At 50.0% G+C, this 14,448-nt stretch overlaps 1 protein-coding gene across 1 annotated transcript in view; it reads left to right on the top strand.

Annotated features, from left to right (window-relative positions):
- The window catches only part of GRIN2D (glutamate ionotropic receptor NMDA type subunit 2D), a 35,063-nt gene that overhangs the window by 12,370 nt on the left and 8,245 nt on the right, over positions 1–14,448 (top strand). The window contains exons 4-10 of the mRNA XM_070387399.1: positions 817–931; positions 1,326–1,537; positions 1,805–1,973; positions 2,508–2,661; positions 5,064–5,189; positions 5,391–5,620; positions 6,875–7,035. Of these exons, the coding sequence (XP_070243500.1) occupies positions 817–931; positions 1,326–1,537; positions 1,805–1,973; positions 2,508–2,661; positions 5,064–5,189; positions 5,391–5,620; positions 6,875–7,035 (1,167 nt within the window). The remainder of the gene's footprint in view (positions 1–816; positions 932–1,325; positions 1,538–1,804; positions 1,974–2,507; positions 2,662–5,063; positions 5,190–5,390; positions 5,621–6,874; positions 7,036–14,448) is intronic.

Genomic DNA, 14,448 nt, shown 5'->3' with positions numbered 1-14,448 from the left:
AAGATATTTGGGAGTCCAGAGCCCCTCCCAGGGCTTTTGTCCAGAAGATAGACATGAGCGGAGTCTTGAACACCTAAGAACTAATCAGGATGAGGAGAGAATAAGGGTTTTTTTTTTTTTTTTTTTTTGGCCGCACTGCCCGGCATGTGGAACTTCCCTGACCAGGGATTGAACCTGCGTCTTTTTCCTTTTTCCAAGGGTTTTTTCCTAGGCAGAGAGAAAAAATGAAACTGTTAGTCTCTCAGTTGTGCCAAACTCTTTGCAACGCTATGGACTGTAGCCCACCAGGCTCCTCTGTCCATGGGATTTTCCAGGCAAGGATACTGTAGTTGTTTGCCATTTCCTTCTCCAGGAGATCTTCCCAACACAGGGATCGAACCCCAGTCTCCTGTACTGCAGGCAGATTCTTTACCAACTGAGCTAGGGAAGGCAGAGAGAAAAGCACCTACAAAGACCTAGAGCTAGGAAACCACTTGATGTGTTTGGAGGACACCCCACATACAGTGTGGTGGGGCAGGGAAAGGGTTTGGGTGGAAAGAGTGACTGTGGGAAGTGATCAGAGATGCGGCTGCAGAGGCAGGTGGAGCCCTGAGATCCCCAAACCCAGGCTAAGGGTCTGGGACCTTGTCTTGGGGGCACCGGGCTGGCGAAGGAGAGTGCCTAGTGAAGAAGGGGCATATTCAGGTCTTCAAGAACCCGAAAGAGAGATTCGAACTAGGGGGGGTGGGGTTGGTCAGTAGCAAGGGGACTTTCTCTGCCTTCAGGTGCCAAGGTCCAGTCCAGGGCCCCACACTACCCTCCCTTCCTCCTGGGCAGGTACTTCATGAATATTACCTGGGACAACCGGGACTATTCCTTCAATGAGGACGGCTTCCTTGTGAACCCCTCCCTGGTGGTCATCTCCCTCACCCGAGACAGGACGTGGGAGGTGGTGAGTCCCAGCGCTGACCTCAGGCACAGGCGAGGAGTGGGACTCCTGGGTCCTGGGGAAGAAGCAGTGAGGACCCAGACTTCTGGCAGAGGTGGGGGCTGAGGCCCTGGGCTCTGGCCTCTGAGGGAGGAAGGGGCTGAGAGCCTGAGATTCCAGGTGGTCAAGGAAAGAACTGGGAACCCAGACCCCTGGGTCCTGGTAGAAGAAAGCCCAGGGTAATGGGCCTGAAGGGTTTCCAGGTCCTGGAGAGAGGTAGGGGAGAGGGGGTCCAGACTTCTGGATCTGAGGGAGAAGGAGCTGGGAGCCCGGGGCTCTGAGGAAGGAGGGCCAGGAAAGCCAGAACATTCTGGAAAGTGCCCCCTCAGGAAGCCTGAATCCCCTGCTCTTGGCCAAGGTGGGCAGCTGGGAGCAGCAGACTCTCCGCCTCAAGTACCCACTGTGGTCGCGCTACGGCCGCTTCCTGCAGCCAGTGGATGACACGCAGCACCTCACGGTGGCCACGCTGGAAGAGCGGCCCTTCGTCATCGTGGAGCCCGCCGACCCCATCAGTGGCACTTGCATCCGAGACTCTGTGCCCTGCCGGAGCCAGCTCAACCGCACCCACAGGTGACAGCCTGGGATCCAGGAGGTCCCGTTTCAAAACCCTCCCTTGCAGTCTCCTGCAGTCCTGGCCCCCCAGACCCCACCTCCCTTGGGGCCCGGAAAGCCCTCCAGCTCGGTGACCTTGGACAAGTCACGTAATTCCTTGGAGTCTGTTTTCCCAGAAAGCGACGCCCACCATCGTTTTAGCTGCTGCTCGTCCCTCTCTCCAAAAGGCGTGGGGTGGGGGTGGGGGGTGTCCCCAACGTTCCCGAGCCTGATCGCCCCCCGCAGCCCTCCGCCTGATGCCCCCCGCCCGGAAAAGCGCTGCTGCAAGGGCTTCTGCATCGACATTCTGAAGCGGCTGGCGCAGACCATCGGCTTCAGCTACGACCTCTACCTGGTCACCAACGGGAAGCACGGCAAAAAGATCGACGGCGTCTGGAACGGCATGATCGGGGAGGTGAGGTGGGCGAGGACAGGGCGGGGCAGGTGGGGAGCGGAGTCAGGACCAGGTCCTGGCCAAGGAGCTGCTGGGTCGGGGGTCGGAGCCCGGAGGCGGGAGCCGTGTCTCCGAGAGGGGCGGGGCTACGAGGGCACGCGGCGGTCTGGGGGCGTGGTCAAAGTGGCCACGCCTGGATTTGAAGAGGCGGGGCCACAGGAAAGGCTCACCTTGGTGGAGGGGCGGGGTCAGGAGGAGGGACCTTCAGGGCGGAGGAGGCGGAGCTCGGAGAGTGGAACCTTAGAGACTGGGGAAAGGGGGCGGGGCCAGGAGGATGGAGGTCCCAAACCTCCCGGTGAAGGAGGATGAAGACCACTTCTTCCCACTCTTGTTCTCTCACCTCCGCCTTTCCTGCCCGACTCTGCCTGGGTCCCCCTCACCCACCCCACCACCCTCCTAGCCCTCTCTCTCACCCTGTCGCTAGTCTCCTCCTGGAACCTGTCTTTGTCCAGAGCCACCCGGCTTCCCTCACTCCTTCCCTGTCCTCACCCTCAGGTGTTCTACCAGCGAGCAGACATGGCCATTGGCTCCCTCACCATCAACGAGGAGCGGTCCGAAATCGTGGATTTCTCTGTGCCCTTCGTAGAGACCGGCATCAGCGTCATGGTGGCGCGGAGCAATGGCACTGTGTCCCCCTCGGCCTTCCTTGGTGAGCAGGGGCCCTGGAACAAGGAGTCAGGAGTGGGGCAGAGCCGCTGTGTGTCTAACTCCCTTCTTGTTATTGCTTGTACCAGCAGGGTGACTCAGGTGAACTGAGGGCCTCAGTTCTCTGATCTGTAAAATAGGAGAATCTCCCCCACCAGAAGCAATTTTCCCATACATCTAAGAAAGTCTGAGCTTCAGGAGTCTTCTACACAATCCCTTCAAGGCCCTGTACCCGGTCTTGGCTTCATAATCATGTGTACTTTTTTCTTAAAGAGAACCCTGCAAATTGTGTAAGCAGCAGGCCCCGCAAAACCCATTTTCCCCTGTATATAAGACAAGGAAAAGAGATGAGCACGGCCCTTGTCAAACAGTGTTTACTGAGCACCTACTATGTGCCAGGCTCTGGGCTGCACACAAAACTCTGCCCTCTAAGAGCTATGCACCAGTCTTACAGGGGAGACCGAAAACAATCTCTTAAAGGGAAACATTGACCACATAATTTCAGATGGTGGTAAATACTACGAGAAATTAAGCCAAGGGAAGAGATGGCAAGAAATAGGGTTGATGCTGCCCTGGGTGGAGAGGCAGGCCCGTCTGAGTGGGTGACCGGGTCCTGCATAGATCTGGCTGGAAAAGTGTCACAGGCAGAGGGAACAGGCAAAGGCCCCAAGGTGGGAATGTTTGTGGGGTTATTTGTGAACTATCAGGAAGCCTGTGTGAATTGGGGAGGGGGCAGTGAGTGATCACGGGAGGGGTGGGAGGTGACTGAGATGGAACTGGATTGTGGATTGTGCAGATGGTCCCTTCGATAGGAAGGCAGTTTTTGGTTTGTTTTGTTTTGTTTGCAATGGCAAGGTTTTTAACTGCAGGCAGTCGTGTGGGGATATATGATCAGATTTAGACTTTTAAAATATCCCACTGGCAGCTCTGCGGAGGCAGGAGGCCCGTGAAGAGGCTACTGCAGAGGTCAGTGCAGAGAGAGGCTGGGGCATGGGATAGGAAGGTGACCGAGAGGGTGAGACAAGTAAACAGGCTTAGGATGCGATTAGAAAGCCGACACCTGATGGGCTGGTGGCTTTGAGGTAGACTGAGGAGCGAGCTCATTTACTGAGCTTGGACAAAAGAGAGGCCAAAGGCAGCGGTTCACATCCATTCGTTCCCTCTTGCTCTCTGAAGTCTGAGCAAAGCTCCTGGGAGGGGGAAGGGCTGGGAGGAGAAGGGACAGCCCTTCCCTGGTGTTTTGTTTTCCGTCTGTTTTCCCAGTGGTGTCTCTTGTGGCCTCCTCTTTGCACCGAGGTCTCAGCAGGGCACCCTGAGAGGCACCACGTGGGGCCCCTGCCTTCAGCAAGGGAGTGACAAGGTCATGTTCATGCCCCACCACGTGGCCTGGTGGAGGTGACAGGCAGATCCCCAGATACTGCGGTGGCAGTCCAGGCTGGTGACCCTGCTGTGATGGGGGCAGTCCTGGCTGCTGGCACTTGGCCCGGGGAGGTCAAATACCCGGGACTGATCTCAAGGAAACGGTGATTTGGGTTTGTTGTCAGTGAGCTCCAGGAGGCAGTGTGAGGAGTTTGGCTGATGGACAGGTCAGGGTGGGGCCTCTGGCAGGGAAGCTATTGAGAAAGAGGCAGAGAAGATGTGGCTTATTTGGGGAACTGTGGGTTCTGGGTGGTTAAAGAAATGGGTTCTTGAGACAATGATCAGTCCAGAGAGGAGAGTGGAAGCAAGGCTGAGGGGCAGGGACTTTGTTCTGGGGGCACAGGGGAGCCACAGAGGACTGTGAGTTGAGGACAACTCATCTCTGGGTGTAGAGAGAGCCTCTTAGGGCCATAGTGGAAGGAAGGGCTGGAGGGGAGAGCACGGGGAGATGGTCCAGGGGACAGGGTGTGGCCTGAGCCTTGTTGGCAGAGAGAATGGAGAAGAAAGGTCCAGGTGGGGAGTAGAGGTAGAGGGAGGACAGGAGAAGGGAGGTGGGGACTGATGGGATGCTGGGGAGGAAGAGCAAGGAGGGAGAGAGGGTGGCAAATAGGGGAGGAGGGTCTGGGGAGTGACTGGATAAATGGTGAAACTCCCAGGATGGGGACATGGGAGTTGGTGCTGGGCTCAGCGTGGGACATGAATGGCCTGGGGCAATTGCCGGGGGTGGGTGGAGAATCAGGTCTGGGGTTCAGGAAAGGTATTTAGGAGACAGTTTGTATTTGGTGGTTGAAATCACAGAAATGGTTGAGATGATTGTCTTTGGAAGAGACTGTTCTCCCCCCAAACCCCCACCCCCGCTCTCCCCAGGGGTCTGGTGGGCAGTGAGTCTATCTCTGAGAAGGGGGCAAAGTAGGACGAGGTCACATGTCTGGGGGCACCCAAGCCTTGTCTTGGATGAATCATGACCACACACCCCCTTGCCCTCAGAGCCATACAGCCCTGCCGTGTGGGTGATGATGTTTGTCATGTGCCTCACTGTGGTCGCGGTCACTGTTTTCATCTTCGAGTACCTCAGTCCCGTCGGCTACAACCGCAGCCTGGCCACGGGCAAACGTGAGTGCCTTCTTCCATCACCCTAACTCAGTGTGCCTGGACCACAGATAGAACTACATTTCCCAACAGCCCCTGGGAAAGAGCTGTGGTCTCCTGAGGCAGCAGGGGCCTCAGGGGCCACTGGGAATTGTAGTCCTCTCTGCTCTCCCTCACTGAGCAGAAGGGATGTGGGGTCCATGTCCTCCTCCTGGCCCCCTGCAGGCCCTGGTGGCTCAACCTTCACCATTGGGAAATCCATCTGGCTGCTCTGGGCCCTGGTGTTCAACAACTCGGTGCCCGTGGAGAACCCCCGGGGGACCACCAGCAAAATCATGGTGTTGGTGTGGGCCTTCTTCGCTGTCATCTTTCTCGCCAGCTACACAGCCAACCTGGCCGCCTTCATGATCCAGGAGGAGTATGTGGACACCGTGTCTGGGCTCAGTGACCGAAAGGTGTGTGTGTTTGGGGAGGGAGGGAATGGGCTGGGGTTGGAGGTGGCAGATGGGGTTTTTTTCCCAGAAAGAGTTCTAGAGTACTAGAATGGAATATTCTGGAGGGAAACATGTTTCACAATGTATTTAAACATTCTAAGGAGAAAAGAGTATCCCCAAATATTCTAGGGGCCATAGTGCCACAAGGAATATTCTAGATCAGTGCTTCCCTCAAACTGTGATGAAGGGCTAATTCTTGACATTTCTAATCCAGTAGAGACTGACTCTTGTATAAAATAAAATAGAAAGGAATGACTGGAAAAGTAAAATAAAATTTAAAACCAAGACATGCAAAATTCCAAACCACATTTTATTTCTTAGGCACAAAATTATTCTCTGAGATAACTTGAAACGCTCACTCTCTCAGTTTCTGTACTTACCTCACCACGGATCACAGTTTGTTCAGGGGACAGGTGGTCCGCACAGCGCACTCTGAGACTAACGTGGTTAACTGGGCGTCATGACCCACTCCATAAATTATGACAAACTTTTTTTTTTAAAGGAATGGAATAAACTAGAAAATATGTTTGACTGTATTTTCTGTAATCAGGGTGAGTATGGTTGTAGGCAGCTTCTGTTTTAGTCATATATACACCCGACATCAAGCCAGCACACCAGTGTGTTGTTAAAACAGTGCACCATTGGGACTTCCCTGGCAGGCCAGGGGTTGAGACTCTGCACTTCCACTTCCGGGCATGTGGGTTTGATCCCCCGTCAGGGAACTAAGATCCCATGTACCATGTGGTAAGGCAAAAAAAAAAAAAAAAAAATAGTGAACTATTTCTGAACAGATTGGTAACTCTTAGCAACTGCCCCTAGCCTGCGCCATGCCAGCCCCTACCCCGGGACCTCCCATGATCCAGCAAGTTAAGGGTTAATGCCTGACCCAGCAGGGGCCTTTTCTAATTAGGGGGTCTTTTCTAATTAGACCATGATCAGGCCATACTGGGGATTAAATATTTCAACATAACTCCTGATTGTGTATGCGCACGTGTAGGTATACCTACTTGCGGGCACGTGTACTGATAACTGTGAACATATGTGATGGGTGAAGAGTAGTGCTTCCTGCTGGGGGTCACAGTGAGCCAGTGTGAGAACCACTTCTGGACTGGGGCATTTACCAGTGGCCCCCAGAATGGAGAGGCTGGTTGAGGACATCCTTGACCCAGATGGCCCCTGGTGGGGGCGCTCTAATATCTCCCCATTCTGCCCCAGTTCCAGCGGCCCCAGGAGCAGTACCCGCCCCTGAAGTTTGGGACGGTGCCCAACGGGTCCACGGAGAAGAACATCCGCAGCAACTACCCTGACATGCACAGTTACATGGTGCGCTACAACCAGCCCCGCGTAGAGGAAGCGCTCACTCAGCTCAAGGCAGGGTCAGCGCAGACTGGGGGCCGGGAGGTTCGGGGAGGGGTGTGGCTGCTGGGGGTCCTGAGGAGGCTCGGAGCTGGCAAGGGGTCAGGGTCATTTGTCAGCCTCAGCGGTCAGCCCAGGATGGGTCAGCTTGGAGGTCAGAGGTCATTGAGGGTAGGAATGAACCCCTTAGGATATTTTTAAGGATCCAGTGATTATGGATTTGGGGGCCAGGCTGCCAGAGTTCAGATCCTGGCTTTGTCCGTTCTTGGCTGTGTGACCTTGGGCAAGTTACTCAACCTCTCTGAGCCTCAGTTTCCTCCTTGTAAAATGGGAATAACCCATCTCATAAGTTTTTTTTTAATAAGAATTGTTATAGTAGTTATTATTAGTTAATCCATGCAAAACACTTAGAACAGTGCAGGACACACTGTTGTTATTATTCTTACTATCATCATCATCGTTAGATCTGAACTCACTGGAATCAATACTTGGATTTTTCCTTTTAACATCAGTTTCCCAAATCATAGGGAAAAGTTAAGTTCTGGCTCCAAAGAGCGGTCCAAGGTTACAACAAAGCTGAGCGTAATGACTCTCTCTCCCTGTTTCTCATTGATATAGTCATTCAGCATGAATTTATTTCCTTAGTCCCGACTCCATCCAGGCAGTGAACAAACATGTTGATCACAGTTCCTGCCCCCAGGGAGCTTACAGTCTAGAGGCAGGAAATGAACAAGAAACATGCAAGCAGAAAAATCAGCGTGATCATTGCAGAAAGTGATGGGGGAGGCGACTGGGCTCACCTCTGGAGAGCCCAGAAGGAGGTGAGGGACCCCTTCTTAGCCAGGTGGACTTATGAAGGCAGAACCTTGCAGGCAAAGGGAACAGGTTGTGCAGTAGGTCTGAGCCAGGAGTGGTCTTGGCTTCTCAGAGGACAAGCAGGGGAACTTCCCTGGTGGTCCAGTGGTTAAGACTCCATTTTTCCACTATAAGGGGCATGGGTTCGATCCCTGTCAGGGGAACTAAGATCTGGCATGCTGGGCGGAAAGGCAAAAAATTTTTAACAAAGAAAAAGTAACAGCAAGAAGGCAAGCATGGCTGAAGGGTGGAGAGTTCAGTTTAAAGGGTAGACGAGAGTAGGACATAGGGTGTGATCCCTGAGGCTGAGGTTAGGGCTGGGCCTTATTTGAAGGCCAGTGAGAAGCCATGGGAAAGGGGGACTTTAAGGGAGCCATGTAATTAGATTTCTGTTTGTAAATGTTCCCCTTGGCTGCCAAGTGGAGAATGAAGCTGGATGGGGATTAGAGGGACCAGTTAGGCAGAAGCTAAACTGCTCTCCGGGCTTCCCTGGTGGCTCAGACGGTAAAGAATTTGCCTGCAATGCAGAAGACTTGGGTTCAATTCCACAGGGGACGATCCCTTGGAGAAGGGAATGGCTACCAACTCCAGTATTCTTGCCTAGAGAATTCCATGGACAGAGAAGCCTGGCAGGATAGAGTCCATGGGGCTGCAAAGAGTTGGACACGACTGAGCGACTAACACACACACACACTATACTGCCCTCCAGACACCTTCCCTCAGGCCCATGCTCTGCTGATCCCTGAAGGGGCCACTTAGAGTAACTGGATCTTTTTTACCCGGCTGTCATTTTTTTTTTTTTAATATTTATTTATTTGGCTGCACTGGGTCTTAGATGCGGCATATGGGATCTTGTTTCCTACCAGGGATTGAACCCAGGTCCCACCTAGTCCCTACCTCTGTGTCTAGATTCTAATTGAGCCACTGGACGACCAAAGAAGTCCCTCTCTCTGTGTTTGGATTCTAATTGTCACGTGGTTCCCCAAGCTGCCACTTCCCTATTTCCTGAAGGTTCTTAAAGACACCCAGGAACCTGTGGGCTACAAAGCCTCACACTCCTTTCCAGAACACGCTTCCTCCTGCCTTCCCTTTAGCTGTGATGCCTGATGGACCCCTCAGCCCCTTCCCCAGGGCTTCCTGCCTGGAGGACACCCCCTTTCTCTGTGTGTGGCACCTTTTGACTTCACATTCCCAAGTTTCATGAACAAACATTTCCCTTCCCATATCTCTTTCCTGCTTCTGTTTAAAGGTTTTATTTGCTTAACTCTTGCACATTGTTAAAAATAATAATGTAAAAGGTGAAGATCTTGGGAATTCCATGGCGGTCCATGGTTAGGACTCAGTGTTCTTACTGCCCAGAAACAGGGTTCGATCCCTGCTGAAGGAACTAAAATCCCACAAGGCTCACAGTCAAAAATGAACAAAAAGTGAAGCTCTCTCCTTTCCCCCTCCTTATTCATATTTCAAGGCATTTCCTCGAGCCTTTTTTTTCTAGAGCAGAGCTGGGGAGACACACACACACACACTTATATATATTTTAAGAATTTTTTTGATGTGGACTGTTTTTATATAGTCTTTATTGAATTTATTACAATATCGCTTCTGTTTTAAGTTTTGCTTTTTTGGCCATGAGGCATATGGGACCATGGCTCCTGGACCAGGGAATGAACCGGCACCCTGTGCAGCAGGGCGAAGTCTTAACCACTGGACTGCCAGGGAAGTCCCTAATTTTCTTTTTTTTTTAATTGTGGATGAATGATTTTTTTCATTAATGAAACATTTTTAAATTTAATTGAAGTAAACATTTTTAAATTTACAGTGTTTCAGATGTATAGCAAAGTGATTCAGTTATATATATATAAATTAAATATATATTCTTTTCAGATTCTTTTCCATTATAGGCTATTACAAGATACTGAATATAGTTCCCTGTGTTGTACAGTAGATCCACATATGTTCTGTAATTGTCTCCAGGAGTCACACTAAAAGAAACAGGTGACATTAATTCGAATGGTACATTGTATTTAACCCAGTAGTTCCAACAGATTATCATTTCAGTATGTAATATCGAAATTAATGATGAGGAATTCCCTGGCGGTCCAGTGGTTAGGACTTTGTGCTTGCACTGCCAAGGTCCCAGCTTCGATCCCTGGTTGGATAACTAAAATCTCACAAGCTGCAAGGTGCGGCCAAAAAAACCCTTGAGATGTTTTACTTTTTTGGCAGGGGGCAGGGTGGGTGCTTCAGATTTTATAATCACAGCCCATCTCTTATCTCAATTCAGAGTCAGTCACATCTGGCTAGTGGCAGTCACAGTGGCGTACTTGAGCTCTGTCTTTTTACCTCTTCTGTGGTTTCCTTCCTTTCCTCTCTGTTTTCTTTTTTCTTCTTGTCCTCCTCCTCGTCTTTCTCTTTCCTGGTACTTCCCTTAATTATTTTTTTTTTTTTGGCTGTGCCACAAGGTATGTAGGATCTTAGTTCCCTGACCAGGGGTCAAACCTGTGGGCCCCCTGCCTTGGAACCACGGAGTCAACCCCTGGACCACCAGGGAAGTCCCTTTCCCGATACTTCTTCCACTTCTTAATTCCTTCCTTTACTTGCCATGATCCCCAGATGTCATCTAGTTTCCTGCCCCTTAGCATCTAGGTGCCTTTAGACCCCGGGCTTCCCAGGTGGCGCCAGTGGTAAAGAACTGTCTGCCAGCACAGGAGACACAAGAGGCATGGGTTCGATCCCTGGGTCCGGAAGATCCCCTGGAGGAGGGCATGGCAACCCACTCCAGTATTCTTGCCTGGAGAATTCCATGGACAGAGGAGCATGGCGGGCTACAATCCATGGGTGGCAAAGAGTAGGACACGACTGAAGCAACTTAGCACGCATGCAGGTGCATTTTACATACCACACATCTCAATTCAAGTGCTCAAAACAGCCACAGGGGCTTGTAGCTGCCGAATTGGTCGGCCTGGGTGTACATCATCTAAATGCGGAAAGTTTCTTAGTGAAGGTTATGAACATGACACATACAAGTGCTCTGGCCACCTCCCCACCCCCCTGGGACTTCTTCACTCCTTACTCACCCCCCGAGTATCCTCCCCAGCAAGCCAGCTGACTCATTTCTCCCCCGTTCCCTCTTCCACTTCTTCCTCCTCAGCTCCTCCCTCTGGGAAGGCCCCTGGGAATTCCAGATCCTCTACCTCGCTTCTGCAAAGTAGGGCGGCTTTCCCAGGCTCTGCTCACTGATCCCTACTTTCCCGAGCACAAGGTGCCCTTCTGCGAGAGGCAGAATTGCCTTCCTCTTCTCTTGTACTTCTGCAGGGATCCCTCACATTTCCAGTCAATTTCATCCTTACGTTTAGAGAGCAAGAATTGGGTAGCGGGAAGCCCTGCGTCCTCAATCTGCTTGGTTTCTGAGTTTTGGAGAGCAGTGAAAGTGTGACCAGCAAGGGAGAACAGCCCCATCTCAAGAAAAGGAATCCAAATCTATCCCGCCCCTGAGTTCAGAGGACGAGGGTTACCTGTACTTTTCTTTTCATCTAAATGTCAGCCACAGTCTCAGCCCTTAATAAGTAAGAATAGCTTGAGGCTTCATCCTGGGTCTTTTTATGTTGCGTCTTTTTTAAAATTGAGATGTAACACGCACAGATCTTTTATTATTATTATTACTGAAGTATAGTTGATTTCCAATGTTATGTTAGTTTCAGGTATACAGCAAAATAATATGGTTTATGTATGTATATACATATATATATATTCCAGATTCTTTACTATGGTCTATTATAAAATACTGACTACAGTTCTCTGTGCTATACAGTAGACCATTGTTATTGATCTATTTTATATATAGTATATCTGCTAATCCCAAACTCCCAATTCCTCCCTCCCCCTTTTCCCCTTTGGTAATCATAAGTTTGTTTTCTATGTCTGTGAGTCTGTTTCTATTTTAATAAGTTTCTGTGTAATATTCTTTAGATTCCACATATAAGTGATATCACATAATATTTGCCTCTCTCTGAGTTACTTCATTTAGAATGATAATCTCTAGGTTCCATCCATATTGCTGCAAATGGCATTATTTCATTCTCCTTTATGACCAGGTAGTATTCCATTGTGTGCTTGCCTGATGGCTCAGTGGTAAAGAATCTGCCTGCCAATGTAGGAGACAGAGGTTCAATGTCTGGCTTGGGACGATCCCCTGGAGAAGGAAATAGCAACCTACTCCAGTATTCCTGCCTGGGAAATCCCATGGACAGAGGAGTCTGGTGGGCTGCAGTCCATGGCAAAGAGTCAGACACAACTTAGCGAACAAATAACAAGATCCCATTGTATTTACATATATGTGTCTATATATAATATATAGACATACCATGTTTTCTTTATCCATTCATCTGTCTCATCTGTCAACAGGCATTCAGGTGGTTTCCGTGTCTTGGCTCTTGTGAATGGTGCTGCTGTGAACACTGGGATGTATGTGTCTTTTCGAATTAGAATTTTTGTCTTTCCCAGATATATGCTCAAGAGTGGGATTGCTGGATCACACAGTAACTCTATTTTTAGATTTCGCTAAAATTTCACAACTGAAAATCGATTTCACATGTAAAGTTGTGAAAATCGATTTCATGACTGAAAATCGCTCAGTCGTGTCCTACTCTTTGCGATCCTATGGACTATACAGTCCATGGAATTCTCCAGGCCACAATACTGGAGTGGGTAGCCTTTCCCTTCTTCAGGGATCTTCCCAACCCAGGGATCAAAAACAGGTCCTCTCGCATTGCAGGCGGATCCTTTACCAGCTGAGCCACCAGGGAAGCCTGAAAATACTGGAGTGGGAAGCCTGTTCCTCCTCCAGCAGATCTTCCTGACCCAGGAATCGAACCGGGGTCTCCTGCATTGCTGGAGGATTCTTTACCAACTGAGCTCTATACTTTTTCTGCATAGTAGCTGCACGCATTTACATCCTGCCATACACAAATACACAAATCTTAAGTGTGAAGGTCATTGATCATCTATACATTCATGTTTCCACACTCAGGTTAAGGTATGAAACATTTCTAGTCCCCCTCTGACCTAGTCTTCATAGATTATCAGTGTAAATTAGTTTTGCTTCATTCTGAATATCACATAAATAGAATCAAACAGTGTGTATAATAGTTTTTGTGTCTAGCTTGCTTCGTCCAATGCTACTACCAAGTGTGTTCATTGCACTCCATTCTGTTGAGTATACCAACACAGGAGTATATCAGAACCCTTCCGTTCTCCTGATTCATGAACATTTGTGTGTTTCCAGCGTTGGCCGTTGTGACGATCCTACTATGAACATTCCTGTACAGGTGTTTGGAGGACATACACGTTCATGTCTTTCAGTAAATTCCCATGAGTGGACCTGCTGGATCATATAGTGGTGTCTTCTTAGCTTCAAAAGATGTTGCCAGACATTTTCCAAAGTGGTTGTACCAATTTACACTCTCATCAGCAGTGTAGGAAAGTTCCATTTCTTCCACATCCTTGCCAAGGCTTGGCATCATTCCTGTGTCTTTTTAATGTACTATAGTGTTTATTCTACATCAAGTTCTAACTCATTTAAGTCCGTTATTGGTTTGCTGCTGCTGCTGCTGCTAAGTCACGTCAGTTGTGTCCGACTCTGTGCGACCCCATAGATGGCAGCCCACCAGGCTCCCCCGTCCCTGGGATTCTCCAGGCAAGAACACTGGAGTGGGTTGCCATTTCCTTCTCCAATGCATGAAAGTGAAAAGTGAAAGGGAATTCTCTCAGTCATGTCTGACTCTTAGTGACCCCACGGATTGCAGTCTACCAGGCTCCTCCGTCCATGGCATTTTCCAGGCAAGAGTACTGGAGTGGGGTGCCATTGCCTTCTCCAATTGGTTTGCTAGGACTGCTGTAACAAAAATTTATCATCTCACAGTGGTGGAGGCTAGAAATCCTGCTTGGCTGTAAAGGAAGGACCCATCCCAGGCCCGTCTCCCTGGCCTCGTTGATGGCCTCATAGATGGCCCTCTTCTGCCTGAGTCTTTTATTCATTTTCTTTTTTTTAGGAGGGGGCTGTGTTGCATCTTAGTTGTGTCATGTGAGATCTTTCGCTGTGGCTCGTGGAGTCTTTAGTTGTAGCTCGAGGACTCAGTAGTTTCAGCGTGTAGGCTTAGTTGCTCCAAGGCATGTGGGATCTTAGTCCTCTGACCAGGAATCGAACCCGTGTCCCTTGCATTGCTACGCAGATTCTTCACCAGTGGATCATGAGGAAAGTCCCTTTCTGTGTCTTTTCACGTCATCTTCCCTTTGTGCATATCCCTGTATTCAAATTCCTCCTTCATAGAAGAACACCATTCAGGGCCCACTTTCGTGACCTCATTTTAACTTAATTAAAATGTAGAGACTGTAGAGACCTTTTCTCCAACTAAGATCACATTCAGAGGCACTGGGATAGGACTTCAATGTTATGAATTTCGGGGGAAGACAGTTCAACCCATAACTTTTCATTTGTTGTTCCGTCCCTCGGTCGGGTCTGACTCTTTGCAACCCCATGGACTGCACCCACCAGGCTTCCCTGTCCTTCACTATCTCTC

The sequence above is a fragment of the Bos mutus genome, chromosome 18 (assembly GCF_027580195.1).
Source record: "Bos mutus isolate GX-2022 chromosome 18, NWIPB_WYAK_1.1, whole genome shotgun sequence".
Classification (NCBI taxonomy): domain Eukaryota; kingdom Metazoa; phylum Chordata; class Mammalia; order Artiodactyla; family Bovidae; genus Bos; species Bos mutus.
This window is presented reverse-complemented; position numbering and strand designations above follow the sequence as displayed.